Source organism: Carassius auratus, chromosome 23, assembly GCF_003368295.1.
Source record: "Carassius auratus strain Wakin chromosome 23, ASM336829v1, whole genome shotgun sequence".
NCBI classification, from domain to species: domain Eukaryota; kingdom Metazoa; phylum Chordata; class Actinopteri; order Cypriniformes; family Cyprinidae; genus Carassius; species Carassius auratus.
The window spans coordinates 1,032,988-1,048,500 of record NC_039265.1 but is presented as its reverse complement, the minus strand read 5'-3'; the positions used below and the strand labels follow the sequence as shown (position 1 = coordinate 1,048,500).

Below are 15,513 nucleotides of genomic sequence, written 5' to 3'. Positions count from 1 at the left end.
TAATTAAAAAGACTGGATTTCAGACAGTAACATACAAAATAAAAAATAAAATAAATAAAAAAACGTTGCATAAATAAAAATATTTTTTAAACAATTTCGTTGAGGCCCTCTTCTGTGCTCATGTGTGTATCGTTTGGCGAATACACAAATAAAGAATGATTAAACCCATTTTAAATGAAAAATAATTAATTCATACTTTAAGTTAATAATAATAATTGTTAATGCAACAAAGTGTATGTCAAGAACAGGCTATTATTAATTTCATAGTGTAATCCAATGCTTTTACAGTTCCTCTAAAAATTTAACTAAGTCTTGCACAGGCTAATTGGCCTATGCATTTTTAAGACCTTACCAGATCCAGAAAATCTGATCACATCATCTGGTTTTATCATCACTGCGTAGCCTGCACTGGCTACCTGTTAAATTGCACATTGATTATAAAATACTGTCACTTAGTTATAAACCCTTGAATGGACTCTCTATCACACAAAACTCTGACCTAGAATATTCAAATCTACCTGTTTGTGAGGTTTACAGGCAAATAAAAATGTATTTTACTTTGCATGTAATTAAATGTGATACTGGAACACGAGTGCAGTTTTGCATACTTAAGTAGAACTTAAATACATATATGTAATTTCATAATTTTGATGGTTTTGAAATATGGTTGTGTACTGATGAATGTACTGACCGAGTTTAACTGTAGTATAAACCTGTTTAACGTATGGATGAAGAAAGCAATTCATACAATTAAAACTTAATAAAATAACACCGAGCCAAAATAAAGATAATAAAATATATAGCTATTTTTAATTCATTTAAGTCAAAAACCACATGCAACTCCAATCAACGGCTGTACTGGCAATTCACCTGCTTATATCATGAACAAACAAACTAAGATCCAAAAAACAGACTTCATATAACATGGCTTGAGTAATACAATATATGGACTGCATTACCAAAAAAAAACACACACACAAAAAAAAAAAAAAAACACTTCAATTTGATTACATGGAAATGAACACACAAACTTGGGTAACACACAATTTGAGAAGCCTAAAACAGCTCCTAACACGAAAATGCTGCATAGCTTTCCATGAACCATGAAGGTTAAAAGAAACAGTTCTGTGGTGTTCCCATTAGCTGCAGATCACACCTTCAAATATTAGCCTCCACAAATTCCCACAGCACACATTTAAATGCAGACAGGTAAAGACATGTCACACATCACATACGTAAGTTATAGAGCAGGTTCTTTGTACTCAAATATATTGTTAGCTAAGCTTTTCCTGCTCACTCAATAGGAAACACAATAGCAGAGCATCTGCTTACTTCAGGTTAGTGAGGATCAGAGTGCAGACAGCCACAAGATTCAGTAAAGTGCAAATATTGACTTTAAATGCTGATATATGGTCGGCATGCTGATATTGAATGATATAGTACTGGAGAAAATGAATTTAAACAAGTTCAAGGTGTTTTAGTGCATATGCTTCAGTACAAAGAAAGCGTCCAAACAAAGACATTTGACTGAAATCCATTGGTGCCATTTCTGGATTAAGTCTTTAGGAGTGTGGCAATTGTAAAACTGCTGTAAATGGAAACCTCCTTTTCTATGATAATGTGAAAGGAAGAACAGCTCTCTTACTCTGAAGCCCAATATAAATCCAAGCCCTTGAAATCTTAAGCCTGACAGCTGTTCCCGGGACAGGGGGAAGTGCACCTGTCTGCAATGTCACCATAAAATGAAGCAAGACTGAATCATGCAAAAATAATCAAAGAAGGTGTCCTTTTTCAAAAAGTATCTTAACCAAACCATGCAAATATATACTATATTGTGGCTATGTACTGACAAGAACCAGAAGTCATTTTCTGATCATCTTTACAGAGATTATCTTGCGGTGTTAAAACTAATAAATCAAGTGCTATTTGTCAGGTTAAGGATCATAAAATCCCACTGAATCAAGCCTTGTTTATTCTCTTTTAAACCAGTCCTTGGTCTTGATAAAGAAAGCATGGGTCTGTGTCAAAGAAACCATTAGCATCACACACCTTCAGACCAAATTAATCTTTGTTATATTATTAAAAAAATAATCTTAGCATCAAAACAAAAAAATATTTAGTTTTCTTTTATTTACACAGTGATATTATACTGTAGATCGAAGAGGTTAGATATTGAAGTGTTTTAGTTCTGTTTTGCAAACTAAGTTTTCGTAGTGTTATGATACTGGTTTGAGAACCGATCGAAGCGATCTGCCGTCTCGTGTTAGCTCTCTGGTCGTGCACATGCAGGGCAGAGGAACCGCCTCCACCTGCCGGAGGACTTCATTGTATGGGCAATGTTTCAGATGGTCTGCCATGCTAGAGATGTCCGCAAACTCCCAGCGGTTAACTGGGCTAAAAGCTGTGCTGAAACGCCAAACCTGCAGGAAAACAAAGCAGTTACTTAATTTACAGCTTAACATAAGTTTATGGTAACACGTGTTATCCGTTTAGATGGTTTCGTCCACTGCGTTTGGGAAAAGAGTACAGTCAGAAAGAAATAAACAAACTGTTTAACACATAAAAAAGCAAAAAAAAAAAAATCCATACATATATATATATATATATATATATATATATATATATATATATATATATATATATATATATATATATATATATATGGGATATGCGTCTCTATTTCCTCCCACTGTTGAAAAATGAAGCCAAAATCGTATTAGAATAACAAACACTTGAATATACATCATTGTAATACTAAGTAGCTAAAATGACAGAAACCATCTTTGGGAAATAATAATTTTGAAGTTTAATTAGATTTTATGTTTTTATTTTGTGTTGGTAATGTCCAATTAGTTTACATGAAGGCCAGGGTTTATAACCTATACTGCAGCCAGCCACTAGGGGCGATCAAAATGTTTTGGCTTCACTTTTCAGGACATGTGCTGGGCACACTTGGGGTGTGTCTCAATCAGCTCCCTAGTTCAGTAGTCATGTGCACTGTGATTTTCACTCCCTGAAAAATCCCACAATAGACAGCTAAAAAACAGGGAGCACCAATGCTCACAATGCCCCTTTACCAGAAATTGTCACACATACGAAGAATGAAACATAAAATGCCTGAGCCAATGCAATAACTATATATTGAGACACAATAGAAGTTTTGACAAGACAAACCTTTCTTTTGTTTGTATATTTTAGCATAAACACATATCGCTAGACAGGTAGTAAACACATCTAGTTAACATTTATAGTTCAAATTTGCCTGAAATTTTTCAATGACATAATAGAAAATAATAGTACATTGTAATCAAACAATGTGTTTAAGGAGCATAAAACTAATATTAAAAAGTGGGGGTTCTGCCTGTTGTTGATTAATATCAGCGGTGACATTCCACAATGATGTATGTTGACATTGTACATAGTCATGTCGCTGGAAATCAAGTAATCACTGTCCCCATGTGTAGTGAGCAAGGGCCCTTACCAGTAGTTGTTATTCACAGTTTTATTCACAATATACTGATGTACGAGCTCAGGAGCTGATTGAGATGCACCCTTGGTTTAACAATAGCATGCTGCTACTCTTTAGACATACTGTACCTTGTCTTTTATCTGCCAGGATTGTCTTCCATCCAAATATTGCTTCTTTTCCCATTGTACCACCACCATGCCACGAGTCTGCAGCAGACTGGCGCAAACATCCCTCATTGTACGGGACACCATCGACAGCTGACATAGGCTAAAGCCATCCAAAAACCGGGCTACATGTTGAAGTACTTCAAATGGCAATCCACTAAGGTGATCACACTTGGGTTGAGTCACAGGTTCTGAGATGGGTTGTACCCCGAAGGACCTGAGGTGGCGGTCGTGAACAACTTTTGAGCTCTGAGAGGATGGGCAGAATCTGCGTTGGGAGTATGTGCAGCCATAATACGCTAAAGGACAACGGTGCTCCATCCAGCTATTGAGTCCAGAATGGATATCTCCATGAACATTGCGAACATGCGAGAGGAACTCTTCTCGACGGAAGAGCTGGCCGCACTCAAAGGTAAACATGGAGCCCTCGCGTGGGGCCCAGCTTGGGCGAGGAACTAGCTGCTCCAAGGTAAGATCAAGCCGTAGAGTGCAAAACGGACTTGGTTGTGAAAGGCGTGGAGCGGCTCGATCACAAGCAGAAGCGGATGCAACCTCGCCAACCATCGTACTTGTTGCCAAGATGGCAGCGGGGAAACTAAACGTCTGGGTGCCGAAGTCAACACGTGAGCCCCCAAACCCATAGACTGTGTCCGATATCCTCCGAGCTCGTGGCGACTCTTCTAAGCAGAACAGAAGAGCGGCTGCCGTAAAGTCAATTTCCCCAAGTCCCATTGGGTCATCCATTGGCTCCGGATTCAAATCCGATGTGTCTACAGCTTTGTCCTCCATTTTGCAATGTGGATTTCTGTGAGGAAAGACTTCGGTAAATGGACCCTTCCGTCCATTAAGAGCAAGTGGCATAAAGTTGCGCAGGAACTGAAGGTTTTGGAGTTTCCTCTCAAAAGTCCTGTCTTCAAAGTCTAATGCCATCGTTGGTACAGCACTGTCTCTCTGGACGGTCAGAGTTTGAGCATGTATGGGTTGCTGCAGTAATGGAGCTTGTGATCCACAGGCCTCCTGAATCAAGAAAGCATGTTGATCTTGTCTGATTTCTGGCCTATGGGGAATTAAAGGACCAATAAACTCCCAAGAACCTTGAGACTCTGGGTTTTGAGGGTGTTCGGTGGTTGATTCCATTAAGTCATCTACAATACTATGAGAGCCATTACAGAACCCTTGTCTATCGATGTCTTCCAACATGAATGGTCGACACTCACCTGTTGCCTCATGAGCAAGAACATCTAAAGTGGGTTCTCCACCATCAAATCCCCCAACAGCCCCAAGCTCACCATTAACCACTGCTGTAACATCCTTCATATCAACATCTGCAGACTCCAAAGATTCTGACTGAATGAGCATACCATTGTCATTTACTATTGAACCATTAATTGTCTCAGTGCCTTTGACAGCATCTCCTAATGCACCGAGAGCAGAGGCCAAGCTCCTGCCAAGCTCCATGAGTTTCTGGTGCTGTTGAGGCTGTAGCTCCTCCTTTAGGCCATTGACTTCGCTAGCTATTTTATCACAGCTGAACCCGGCATCCTCTCTCCTCCTCACCTTTTCATGCAGTTCCCCATTGCGCTCTGTAAGTCCAACTGATGCATTAGTGTCTGTACCATCTGTTTCTGAAGAATTAAGGTGGATCAGGACGTTGAGAGCTGCAGACAGGCTTTTGGTTGTCTCTACTGTGGTTTCGTAGAGCTCACCATAATGTTCTTCTTTAATACCGTTAATCCCATTGGAAATCTTTTCTTTCGAGCAGCCAGCCGTAGGCTCCATGTCAACACTCTCCACCTGCACACATGGAGCCTGAGCAACTGAGACTAGGCCAGGCTTTTTGTTTTGTCCTGCCGCCTGAGTCCTTTTCTCCGGGCTACTAGTTGGTGCCAGAGAGACAAGTTTGAGTGACGCTAACATGGTACGCTGGTCCTGGAGGGCAAGCGCCATGTCAAGCTGCTCCACATCATCTGCTTCTTGACTCAGTCTCTCATACGAACGATAATCCTCGTCGTTCACTGGCCACCTATTCCACTCCATAGAGCAGCACACCACACCTGCAGGACACACCTCAAGGTGCTCTGCCATCTGGCCACGGGCCAGTGTAAAAGGGCATCCAATGCTTTGGTTAAGACATGGCACCCTTTCAAGTGGGCACAGCAGCTTGTGTTCAACTGCCTTGCAGCTGTGGAAGACAGCACCACACACAAGAGGGCAGCTGATGAGGTCACAGGAAGTGCCGGGTTCAGGTTTGACCATGCATCTTCTGCTTATGCAGGACATGCAATGAACATGAGGCTCCTCCATTATTTAAGATGACAGCAGCAAGACGCGAAAGAGCAGGAGTCTCAACCACTATAAAAAAAAATGAAAGAAAAAATGAGATAAGATTCTCCAACATGCAGGCTGTGTGAATTGATTTTAACAGAAAAATATTAGAGGCATCAACTTGTACTATTGTAAATCTTAACAGTTTTTTATCATATTATGAAAATTCATTTGGCAAACAGACATTACTTTACCAGGGATGTGCAAAACTACATATTATCAACACTGATTAGTAGGTGGTTTGTTTGCACAGCTGGCAAACTAAGTCATTAATGTAATGGCCAACAGACATCAACAGGCACAAAGACAGCAAAAGGACACATTTTAAAATGTTTAAATACAAGGTGGAAATCCATAGAGGGTGTCATATCTCATAGATTTTTCTTAACTATGTAGTGCACACTGAAAAAGCTTTACTTTAATACTGAAAGCCCTTCTTGAATTCCTGGCAGACTTCCTCTAGCTTTAATGCAGTCTTGATTTTATCCACGACAGCTTTCCTAGTCAGCATAAACAAAACTGGCCCACTTAACTCTGCTACTCTTCTACGGGTCTTTGTACAGTGACAGCACACTGAACCATAAACCAAAAAGACAGCCAGAACCTTTAGCATTTCATTAAACTTACTGTTAAAGCTATCCCAAAACACATTGGTTTTAGTGTTTACAAAACAATAAGTTGATAAACAGACATTTGACAGAACTGAAAACATTAAAGAGCCACAAAAACTTCATGACACTTCATACAGTACAGAATTAAGTTAATAAGTGTTAGCAGGATTATGGTAGTGGTATTTAGCCCTTTATTTTGTTGATGTTTAACTTTGATTTACTTTATTATTTTCTGCTTAGGTTAGCCTGTTAGCAAGCTAAACTTTCTACCTTCAGTCTAGATAAACAAACCACTAACTTACCCGCAAGCTTTGTCAACTAACTCCCCGCGTTACTCACTGATGCCTCTCGCCTGTTTCTTTCACTTATCCGATTTTACGTTGAAACGGATCACTTTAAAACACTGCTGTATATACACAATCATCACCGATTGTCCTGTCCAAAAAAGCTCTATCCGACCGGGACGCGCGCCGATGACGTCACCGCGCATATTCGAGCGTCATGACGCTGGGGTTATTTTGGTATTATTTTTACAGGACTCCGAGAGAACATTAAATTATATGGACAAGAAGTGAAGCAAACAGCAGTTGTGAGGTTTCTAGGTATATGAATGGATTTGAAACTGAATTTTCGTATACATATACAGAAACTGGTTGATAAATGCAAAAAAGCAATAAATATTATGAGATGTTTAGCAGGAGTTGATTGGGGAGCAAGTTGTCAGTCCCTTAAATGTTTAATGGAATGTTGAATATGTTACATTTTTGTTATGGACAATTTATTGTTGAGATTTTACTACCCCTGTAACAGAAATTTAATTTTAATGCAATGATAATCGTAAAAAATAATATGTTTGATTAGCATCCAATCTTAGTTTTAGATTTCCTGTTCATTTAACATGGTGGATTGCTCACAGAAAACACTTTTGGGGGTTAAAAGGATAAAACCTGTGGGTCCCAGACTAATGCATCTACTTTCATACATCTAAACAATTATAATGTGTTATTATTCTGATGATAATATATCTCTCTATTGGCTATTTTAAGATAGCAGAGGTATTTAAGTGTATTAGGATCATCTATGTACAGAAACATAGATATCAGCAAATATATTTCAATAAAATATTAATTAATAAAGAAATAAAAAGGATGATTTTCTCATTTCTAATTAAGATGCAGGATTATATTGTATATGATATTTTATGTAAGGGTCCACTCCATGCTCAACTGTAAAAAACATTTGTGTGGAGAACATGACCTCAAAATATTTATTAGTAGGCTATAAACCTTACAGATAACCTTAAGTTTAAATAAATATAGCACAGCTAAGTCCCAAAGTGGACAAAGGCAATGAAAAAGAAAAGAAAAATACCTCAGTTAGACATTAGGTGGCTCCCTTTAACTGAATTCAGCCTTTAGCAAAGCATTGCTCCACAATGTAACTGTCAAAATTGACCCATTTAGTTGTTGCAATACTATTATGTTGTCCTTCTGGTTCAACACATTTTTATTTAAATTTTTTGAGGTTGTGACCAAATAGTTAAGAAACACTTCACTTTAAATAATTTACTTGAAATGGACACTGAGATAGTAATGTTAGGTGATGATAACATCTTCATATATATATATATATATATATATATATATATATATATATATATATATATATATATGTATATATCACAATCTCATGCACTTCTATGGCTTTAGGGCTGGGAGAAAATTCTTGATTTCAGATTGTTGAAGAAAAATCATGCAACATTATTTTTTTTTTGAAGAAAAGCATGTTGCATTACACTTAGGTGATTAGAAGAAAAGATGAAGATTCATATTATTAGTACTTAGTACTAGTATCGCTTGTGAAGTTTTCATTCACAGACTTTAAACCTTTCATATTTGTAAAAATACTATTTCAGATAGTTAACAGTGCCACGTATACATCAGAAAATACAAAGTATGGTTTAAAACTAGTGCTGGATAAATTAACCATTTATTTGATCTAGCTACACAAACGCTGATTCATTCAACAGAAATGATTATATATTAAATATAAAATCATAGAAATTCAGTACTTTGCTTTATTATGACTGGGTTCATTGGAAAAGGATTAGTTAATCAGTCAAGAATTCTTATCTATATTTGTTAGATTTCTGCTATGACAAATAGGCTGATTTTGTTCCCTTTTTAGTAGTAATCATGGGATATAAGAAAGAGAAGATGCTAGTTAAGAGAACACCACTGGTTTGTTTTGTATCTGCAGTCCTGTACAGTGCACCCTACAGGAAGGCCGTTTACTCGGAGGCATCAGTAATGATACGCACAGGCTGGGAATAGGTGCTCTGGATGTTGTGGTTTTTGGCAGACACGATGATGCAGTATAGTGTTGCAGGTTCAAGGTCAGTAACTGTAGCAATCTCAGTCCTGTACACGGACACAACCTCCTTCAGATGTTCTTCGTTGTCCTCAGATACAATCAGAGTGTAGGACTCCGCCCCCAACACCCTGAAACCACTCCATCTGTAGTGACTGTCCCATCACAGCAACCCTCACCTCAGGGACGGCCAGCTTTTCTGCAGAGGCAACAGAATTTGATTAAAAACAACTTCTATCTGCTGTCTATCTTAGGCCATACTAGACGATTTTCAGATCTTAAAGGAAATCTTCACTTCTAAAAAAATAGGCTCATTTTCCAACTCCCTTGGAGTTAAAGAGATGAGTTTTACCATTTTCGAATCCATTCAGACAATTTTTGGGTCTGGGGGTAGCACTTAGCTTAAGATGGATCAATGAATCTGATTAAACCGTTAGCATCACGCTCAAAAATAAACAAAGAGTTTCTATATTTTTCCTATTTAAAACTTGACTCTTCTGTGGTTACATCATGTTTTCTTTCTTTCTTTCTTTCTTTCTTCAAGATAGTTTATTTGTATATTATCGACCTCTTTACTCATCCACCAGTTTTCAAATTTTAGTTTTATAATCTTCAGATAAACAGATCCTGTAACACTCTCAGATATATCTGTTTGTATACCTTCTCCTCTCTGGATTGGCACAGTGAGGGAGATGTTGCAGGTTCCATCTGAAGCCAGGGCACTGAAATTGTACAGTGTCCCACAAGTCAGTTTGTGAATGCTACAGGACGTGTTCGTGGTGTCGCAGTGAAATGTGTGCCCATCTATAGTTTGAGCCGTTGTGAAGTACTGCAGAGAACCGTGGCCCTCCACCCAGAAGAGTGTTGCAGTTCTGGTGTCACACTGCACTTTCACAGTCATGTTCTGGGGCTCACAGGGCACTATGTAGAGCAGAAGAAATTATTAGAATTACAAATTAGAATTACATTTGAATATTTACACACATCCACATTCAGATTTAATTGATTTCTTTACCAAATTGCACTATTCTGAGACATACCGCCCTATATTTTCTGATGCGGAAAACACTGTTTGGTTCGAATTCATTTTCAGTGGCCTGGCAGCAATTTGTACCGCTATTTTAATATTACTATTGGATAATTGCATGCCGAATGTACTAAAGCGATTATTTCCGAATCCGCCATTCGATAATTAAATCTCTAATAAATCATGAATCGGTTAGTCGTAAATGCAATGCATCGGCTCGCGCGCTCTCTGCCACACGGTTTGGATCAGACTCAGAGTCATCAATGCAAGAGAGAGAATGGAGTGGACCTTTTAAGCTCACAGCTGGAGCAGAGAAACAAAACGACTATTCAGGGTTTCAAGTGCAGGTCAGTTTCATCTGTAAATATGCTATTGTTGCTTCTGGAGTTTAGTAGCTACACGGTTATCTAATAAGCATGTTTCCAATTCTGAATTGATGTAAATGCTTTTATTTATTATATTTTTTTAATTAACTATTTTTGATCATCTTAATTCTAAGTCTGACAGTGTTGAGCACTACAGTAAGGTTAACCCTGCATGGTGTAATGTTTGAAAATGATTAACATTTGAAAATAAACATTCATTAGACATTTAGAAAAAGTAATCAAAAAGTAATCAAAAGTGATCAGTTCCATTACTTTAATAAAGAAATTGAAAAGGTTACACTACTATTACATTTTAAATAGGACGTGCCAGTGCTGTTGCGTTTCATATCAAAAAGCTTTGGTCATGACCTTCAGCTGTGGCCACATAGAAAAAAGATCCCTCATTCATCTTCCAGCTAACTGTGATACGGCTGCCGTAACAGTCCGTGTGTGCAGTGATGGAGGAGAGGGCACATGGAGCTGCAGACTGAAACGACAGGGTTCTAGCTAGTCCACATTTCAAAATGGAAAGCAAGAACGTTTGAGTGTGTTTGCCCCTGTCTGAATCTGGAAGGCTTTGCCGGGTGCGCTTCTGCAGAATGAGTTGACAGCAGTAATTGGGAAGGTGTAGGTGGCTCCCCACAGCAGGTTGGGAACATTGCAGTGCAGATCTGTAGCCGAGCAGCAGGTGTTGGTTCCACCCCTTTCCACTGCCATTACACAGCACATAAGGTGCAATACATGTGCAAGTTACAAGGAGAAATGTTGACTTTTCCTTGTCTTATACTGGACACAAGCGATGCAACACAAATCAAAGAGTTCCCGAGATATTGTCTACAGTGGATGTGGCATAATGGTAAACGAAGACCCTCCTCTATTTCTGACTAATGCTGGTATCGAGTTTGATACTTTTAGGCACCAACCAGATTTAGAGTATTGATAAATGTTTTGTCGTTTTGTAAGATGGTGCATAAAGAAGATCTGTAAAGTTGCAAAGACTAAAGTCTAAAACCCAAAGAGGTATACTTCATAAAAGTTAAGACTTGTCCACACCCTCCTAAAATGCCTCGTTTTAACACACCCCCACGTCTACATCACAATGTGAGAAAATTTGTGTAACACTGACCAAATGTTCACGCAAAGAAAGAAGGTGTAACTTTTATTCTCGTAGTATTGTTGCTGCCGCCACAGCCATGTTATGGAGACGCTGTGTTTCATTTTGAAAGCGAAACTACTTTGTTTGGCCTTCGATAAGTGGTAGATATCTGCTTCATCATGCCTAGAGCTGATCCATGCTGGACACTGAGGAAATACATCAATTTTGCGCTTTCCGAGTCCAGCCCGGGTCATCACATGTGGTTGCTTCAAGCCTGCTGGCTGGTCCTTCATTGAATCCACCGCCCACCCCGTCGCAAGTCTGACAGCTGTTCCACACTCAAGCCCACAGTGTGTGACGCATTTTATGGAGGACAGTTTCCTAAACCTGCAGAATAGCCTACAATGGGTCTGTGCTCAAAGCCTTTTTTATAAAGTGGGACAGTTTCAACTTTGCAAGGACAGTCTGGCACTTCTGGCTCACAGCCTGTAAGTAAATTTTTTATATTGTTTCTCCAGTCACAAATGCAGACATGATATGCAATGCTACGCAACACGTAAAAACACAGTATAAGTCATTATAATCAGTAATTATGTCCCCACTGGATGCAACAAATGCCTAATTTGTAATGGATTTTATTGGTTTTGCCTCATCGCACTGGGAGACGGCATCACAGTATGTTAAGGGGCATAACATTTCTGTCACACGCTTGAGGCATTCAACCAATCACAATGCACTGGATAGCTGGCCAATCAGAGCACACCTCGCTTTTCAGAATGATGAGATTGTTAAAAAACAACATGAGGGGCATAGAGGAGCAACAATAATGTACATTATATGGAAAAAAAATATATATATATATATATCTTTTTAACCTTAAACCGTATAAACACCAAATACACAACATAATGTTCTTTTTAGCAACGTCATATGACTCCTTTAAATGTTAATAAATCTAAATGTATTAACATTATTTAGGGTTTTATATTTTAGACCGTAAAAGAAACCTCTAAAGATGTTGTATAATTAAATGTTACATGCATTCATGTAGTAAGTATTAAAAGTGGGTCATTAACAGCAAGCTTTATTCATGTGAATTATTTTAAACATGATTACATGCTAACAGGACTGTTATCAGTAGTGTAACTGATCAGGTTCTGACAGTAATCTACGAGGTGCAGAGAGAAAGATCATGTATAGTTCAATCCAGTTCAATTCAAGTTTATTTGTAATTGCTTTTTACAATACAAATCATTGAAAAGCAACCTTACTGAACATTAAGTTTTTACAATATTTAGTAGTAGCTTATGAGTAGTGACTGTCAGTTTATGTGCATATGGCAGAAATGTACGGAAAAGTCAATTAAACACATAATCAACCAGATGATGAACACTATTAACAGCAATTATTATATGATGGCATCAAACGTACAGCAAAATGTGTTAGTTCTGTGTGTTGTTTCAGGGTTAGCATCATCTGAGGTCCTCTGAGGGGTTGGTATCACCTCTTCTCTGGTGTTCTAGATCCATAGTTGGAACATGACTTTATGGGGCCCATTTGAAACTAATAGGCAATAATCTTTCTGACTGTGTGGGATTTCCAACTACTTTCAAGAAGGGGTGAAACTGATTTACAAATGCGATAATGTCAAATGAGACTGTACAGGGGCTGAGGCAATGACAAACGACAGCAGTAAACACTACAGGATTTCAAACATCCATCACCATTTACAATGAGGGTCTTTTGTGTGTGCTGTACTGGTAATCCCTACATTATTGGGACCAAATATCCCCACAAGGATAGCAATACCAGTCATTTTTGACCTCCATGAGGATAACAGCTAATAAGTCATACAGAACTTTTTTTTTTTTATGATTTTGGAGCTTGAAGCAGTGCAGTTTGAGAAAAGTGTCTTGAATTACACAACTCTCAATCTGTATCATGATATTAACAGTTTGGTTGTTTTATATTTATGTCATTTTACCCATAAAAATGCCATTTCTGTTCAAAAAGGAACTGAATACCACAGACAAAACACTGCATGACAATGAAAGGCATCTCATGCTAAGTGTAGATGTGATCCTGAATACCTCTGCTCTGTAGTATGTTACCTTTTTTCTTGCTTTTTTTACTTAGGTCACCAACATGTCAAAGGGATTGAATTAATAAGAAACTTAAAGCGTCAACATTGAGCTTTCTATTTACAAGAGTAAATGTCGATTAGCTACTCAAATGGTCCATGTTCTGTTACATCTGAGAAACATGATTGATTGACACTGGTGTCAACTAAGAAACGTGAAAAAGTTAGCATGTTTATGGATACTCGTTGCTGCATAAGAGATTCATATAGAATCATGCACTGAGTTTCCCAGAGAATTAGGAACATATTTGTTGCTCTATTTGATGACTGGGTGGTCCAATATGACCGAAATGCAGCCTGATGTACAGAAAGTTCTGTAGAAAATAAAGCAAATAGACTCAATTCACTGAAAACAGAAGTAGATGAGTCTAAATAGTGCAGAACTGATTGGATGGCCCTCAAAACCATTTTCATTAACACAGGACACTGTAAGTTGCGCTCAATAACTAATCGTTTTTTTTTTTTTTTACAATGATTGGTCCAGTTGATTTTTTACAAATCACATAAACAACGAAAGACTCCCATCATTCCCAACACATTTCCTGTTATGTCCGTGATTATAATAATAGCATGACTTTGTTGTATTAAAAGGAGTAGGACATAAAAGGCTGTTTTGTCTGTGAATGCTGAAGATGTGGGAACCATTAACAGACCTCCATTGGGAGCATTTACCACACAAAAGATGTGTCACCACTCCTCATGCCCCAACACATTAAAGTTAACACTCAACAGTAAAGATAACTGTTCATTCCAGTATTATAAACACATTCAATTAATTGATCTTGATTTATTTGACATTCTGTAGACAGATTACTGCACTTTCTGCAGTGTCCATATGTGACCACAAGAGGAGCACCTGAATACCTCAAAGGTGAGAGTGATCACCCAAAGTCCCTTCCAAGGGATCCGAACTGATCTCTCTCAACAGCCTAATATAGCAGCTGCTAATAATATATCCATGGCCATGATTCTAAGAAGTATATGTATATATTATTTTTGCATTATAAACTCCTCATCCAGTTATATTGGTTTAACACTCCCTGGTCCAGCGTATTGGCTGGTTTTCAAAGCATTTTAGCCACTTCTCAGTTAATTTTGTGGCCATTGTTGTATGCCATCTATTTAGCTAGTATTCCCTGTCTGTTTACATCTGTAACTATCAGTCTTTCTGTTGTAACTTTAATATTCATACTGCCTTTACAGAAAATCCACCCCACCTCATTTAAACTAAAAATATGGAAACAGAAACAGACACACATTATTAATGCAGGGGATGAATTTTACTGTCAAACCATAGATGTTCATTTGCATCCCAACAAATCACGCATTTGACAAAAAAAAAACAAGAAAAGGTTAATGAACTTAAAGGTAGGTTTCCCTCAGAGGCACCGCATACTGTATGGGAGTTCAAATTCAATTACCATTCAGACAAATCTTTTTATTTATTTTTTTATTTTTTTAATTAAATTTAGGAAATTATTGTTTGTTTAAATGATTCCTGGAAACTGATGTATAGATGTAACCACTGTCAAATTCCTTTTTTTTTTCTTTCAACGTGAGATGTCCGGATGTTGCTAAGAACTAAATGTTCTTTAATAACATAACTGCTTCACCAAAATAACTTTGTAAAGTTACTATCAATTGCTTTTCAAGTGGAGAGTTAAATAATAGGACACACAAGATCATGAATTGTCTTTAGTGAAAATCCCTGAGATAACATTATAGGGATCCCTGAAAATTAAGTTTTTGTGTGTTTACGACATTGTAAGAAAATTGCAAATTCCTCTGAAAAATTCTCCCATTAAACTAATTAAACCATATTACATGATTGACATAAATTACATTACATCTTTAGAGCAATTTATATATATATATATATATATATATATATATATATATATATACACACACACATACACACACACACATATGTGATTGGACAGTGT

At 37.7% G+C, this 15,513-nt stretch overlaps 1 protein-coding gene across 1 annotated transcript; it reads right to left on the bottom strand.

Annotated features, from left to right (window-relative positions):
- Positions 1–1,262: 1,262 nt before the first annotated feature.
- On the bottom strand, positions 1,263–7,046 carry fbxo30b (F-box protein 30b). The gene is made up of 3 exons (XM_026199160.1): positions 6,872–7,046; positions 3,598–5,985; positions 1,263–2,420 (listed from the first exon to the last, which is right to left on the bottom strand). The coding sequence occupies exons 2-3, from the start codon at positions 5,935–5,937 to the stop codon at positions 2,217–2,219; spliced, it is 2,544 nt and encodes an 847-aa protein (XP_026054945.1). The 5' UTR covers positions 5,938–5,985; positions 6,872–7,046; the 3' UTR covers positions 1,263–2,216.
- Between the last annotated feature and the right edge of the window lie 8,467 nt (positions 7,047–15,513).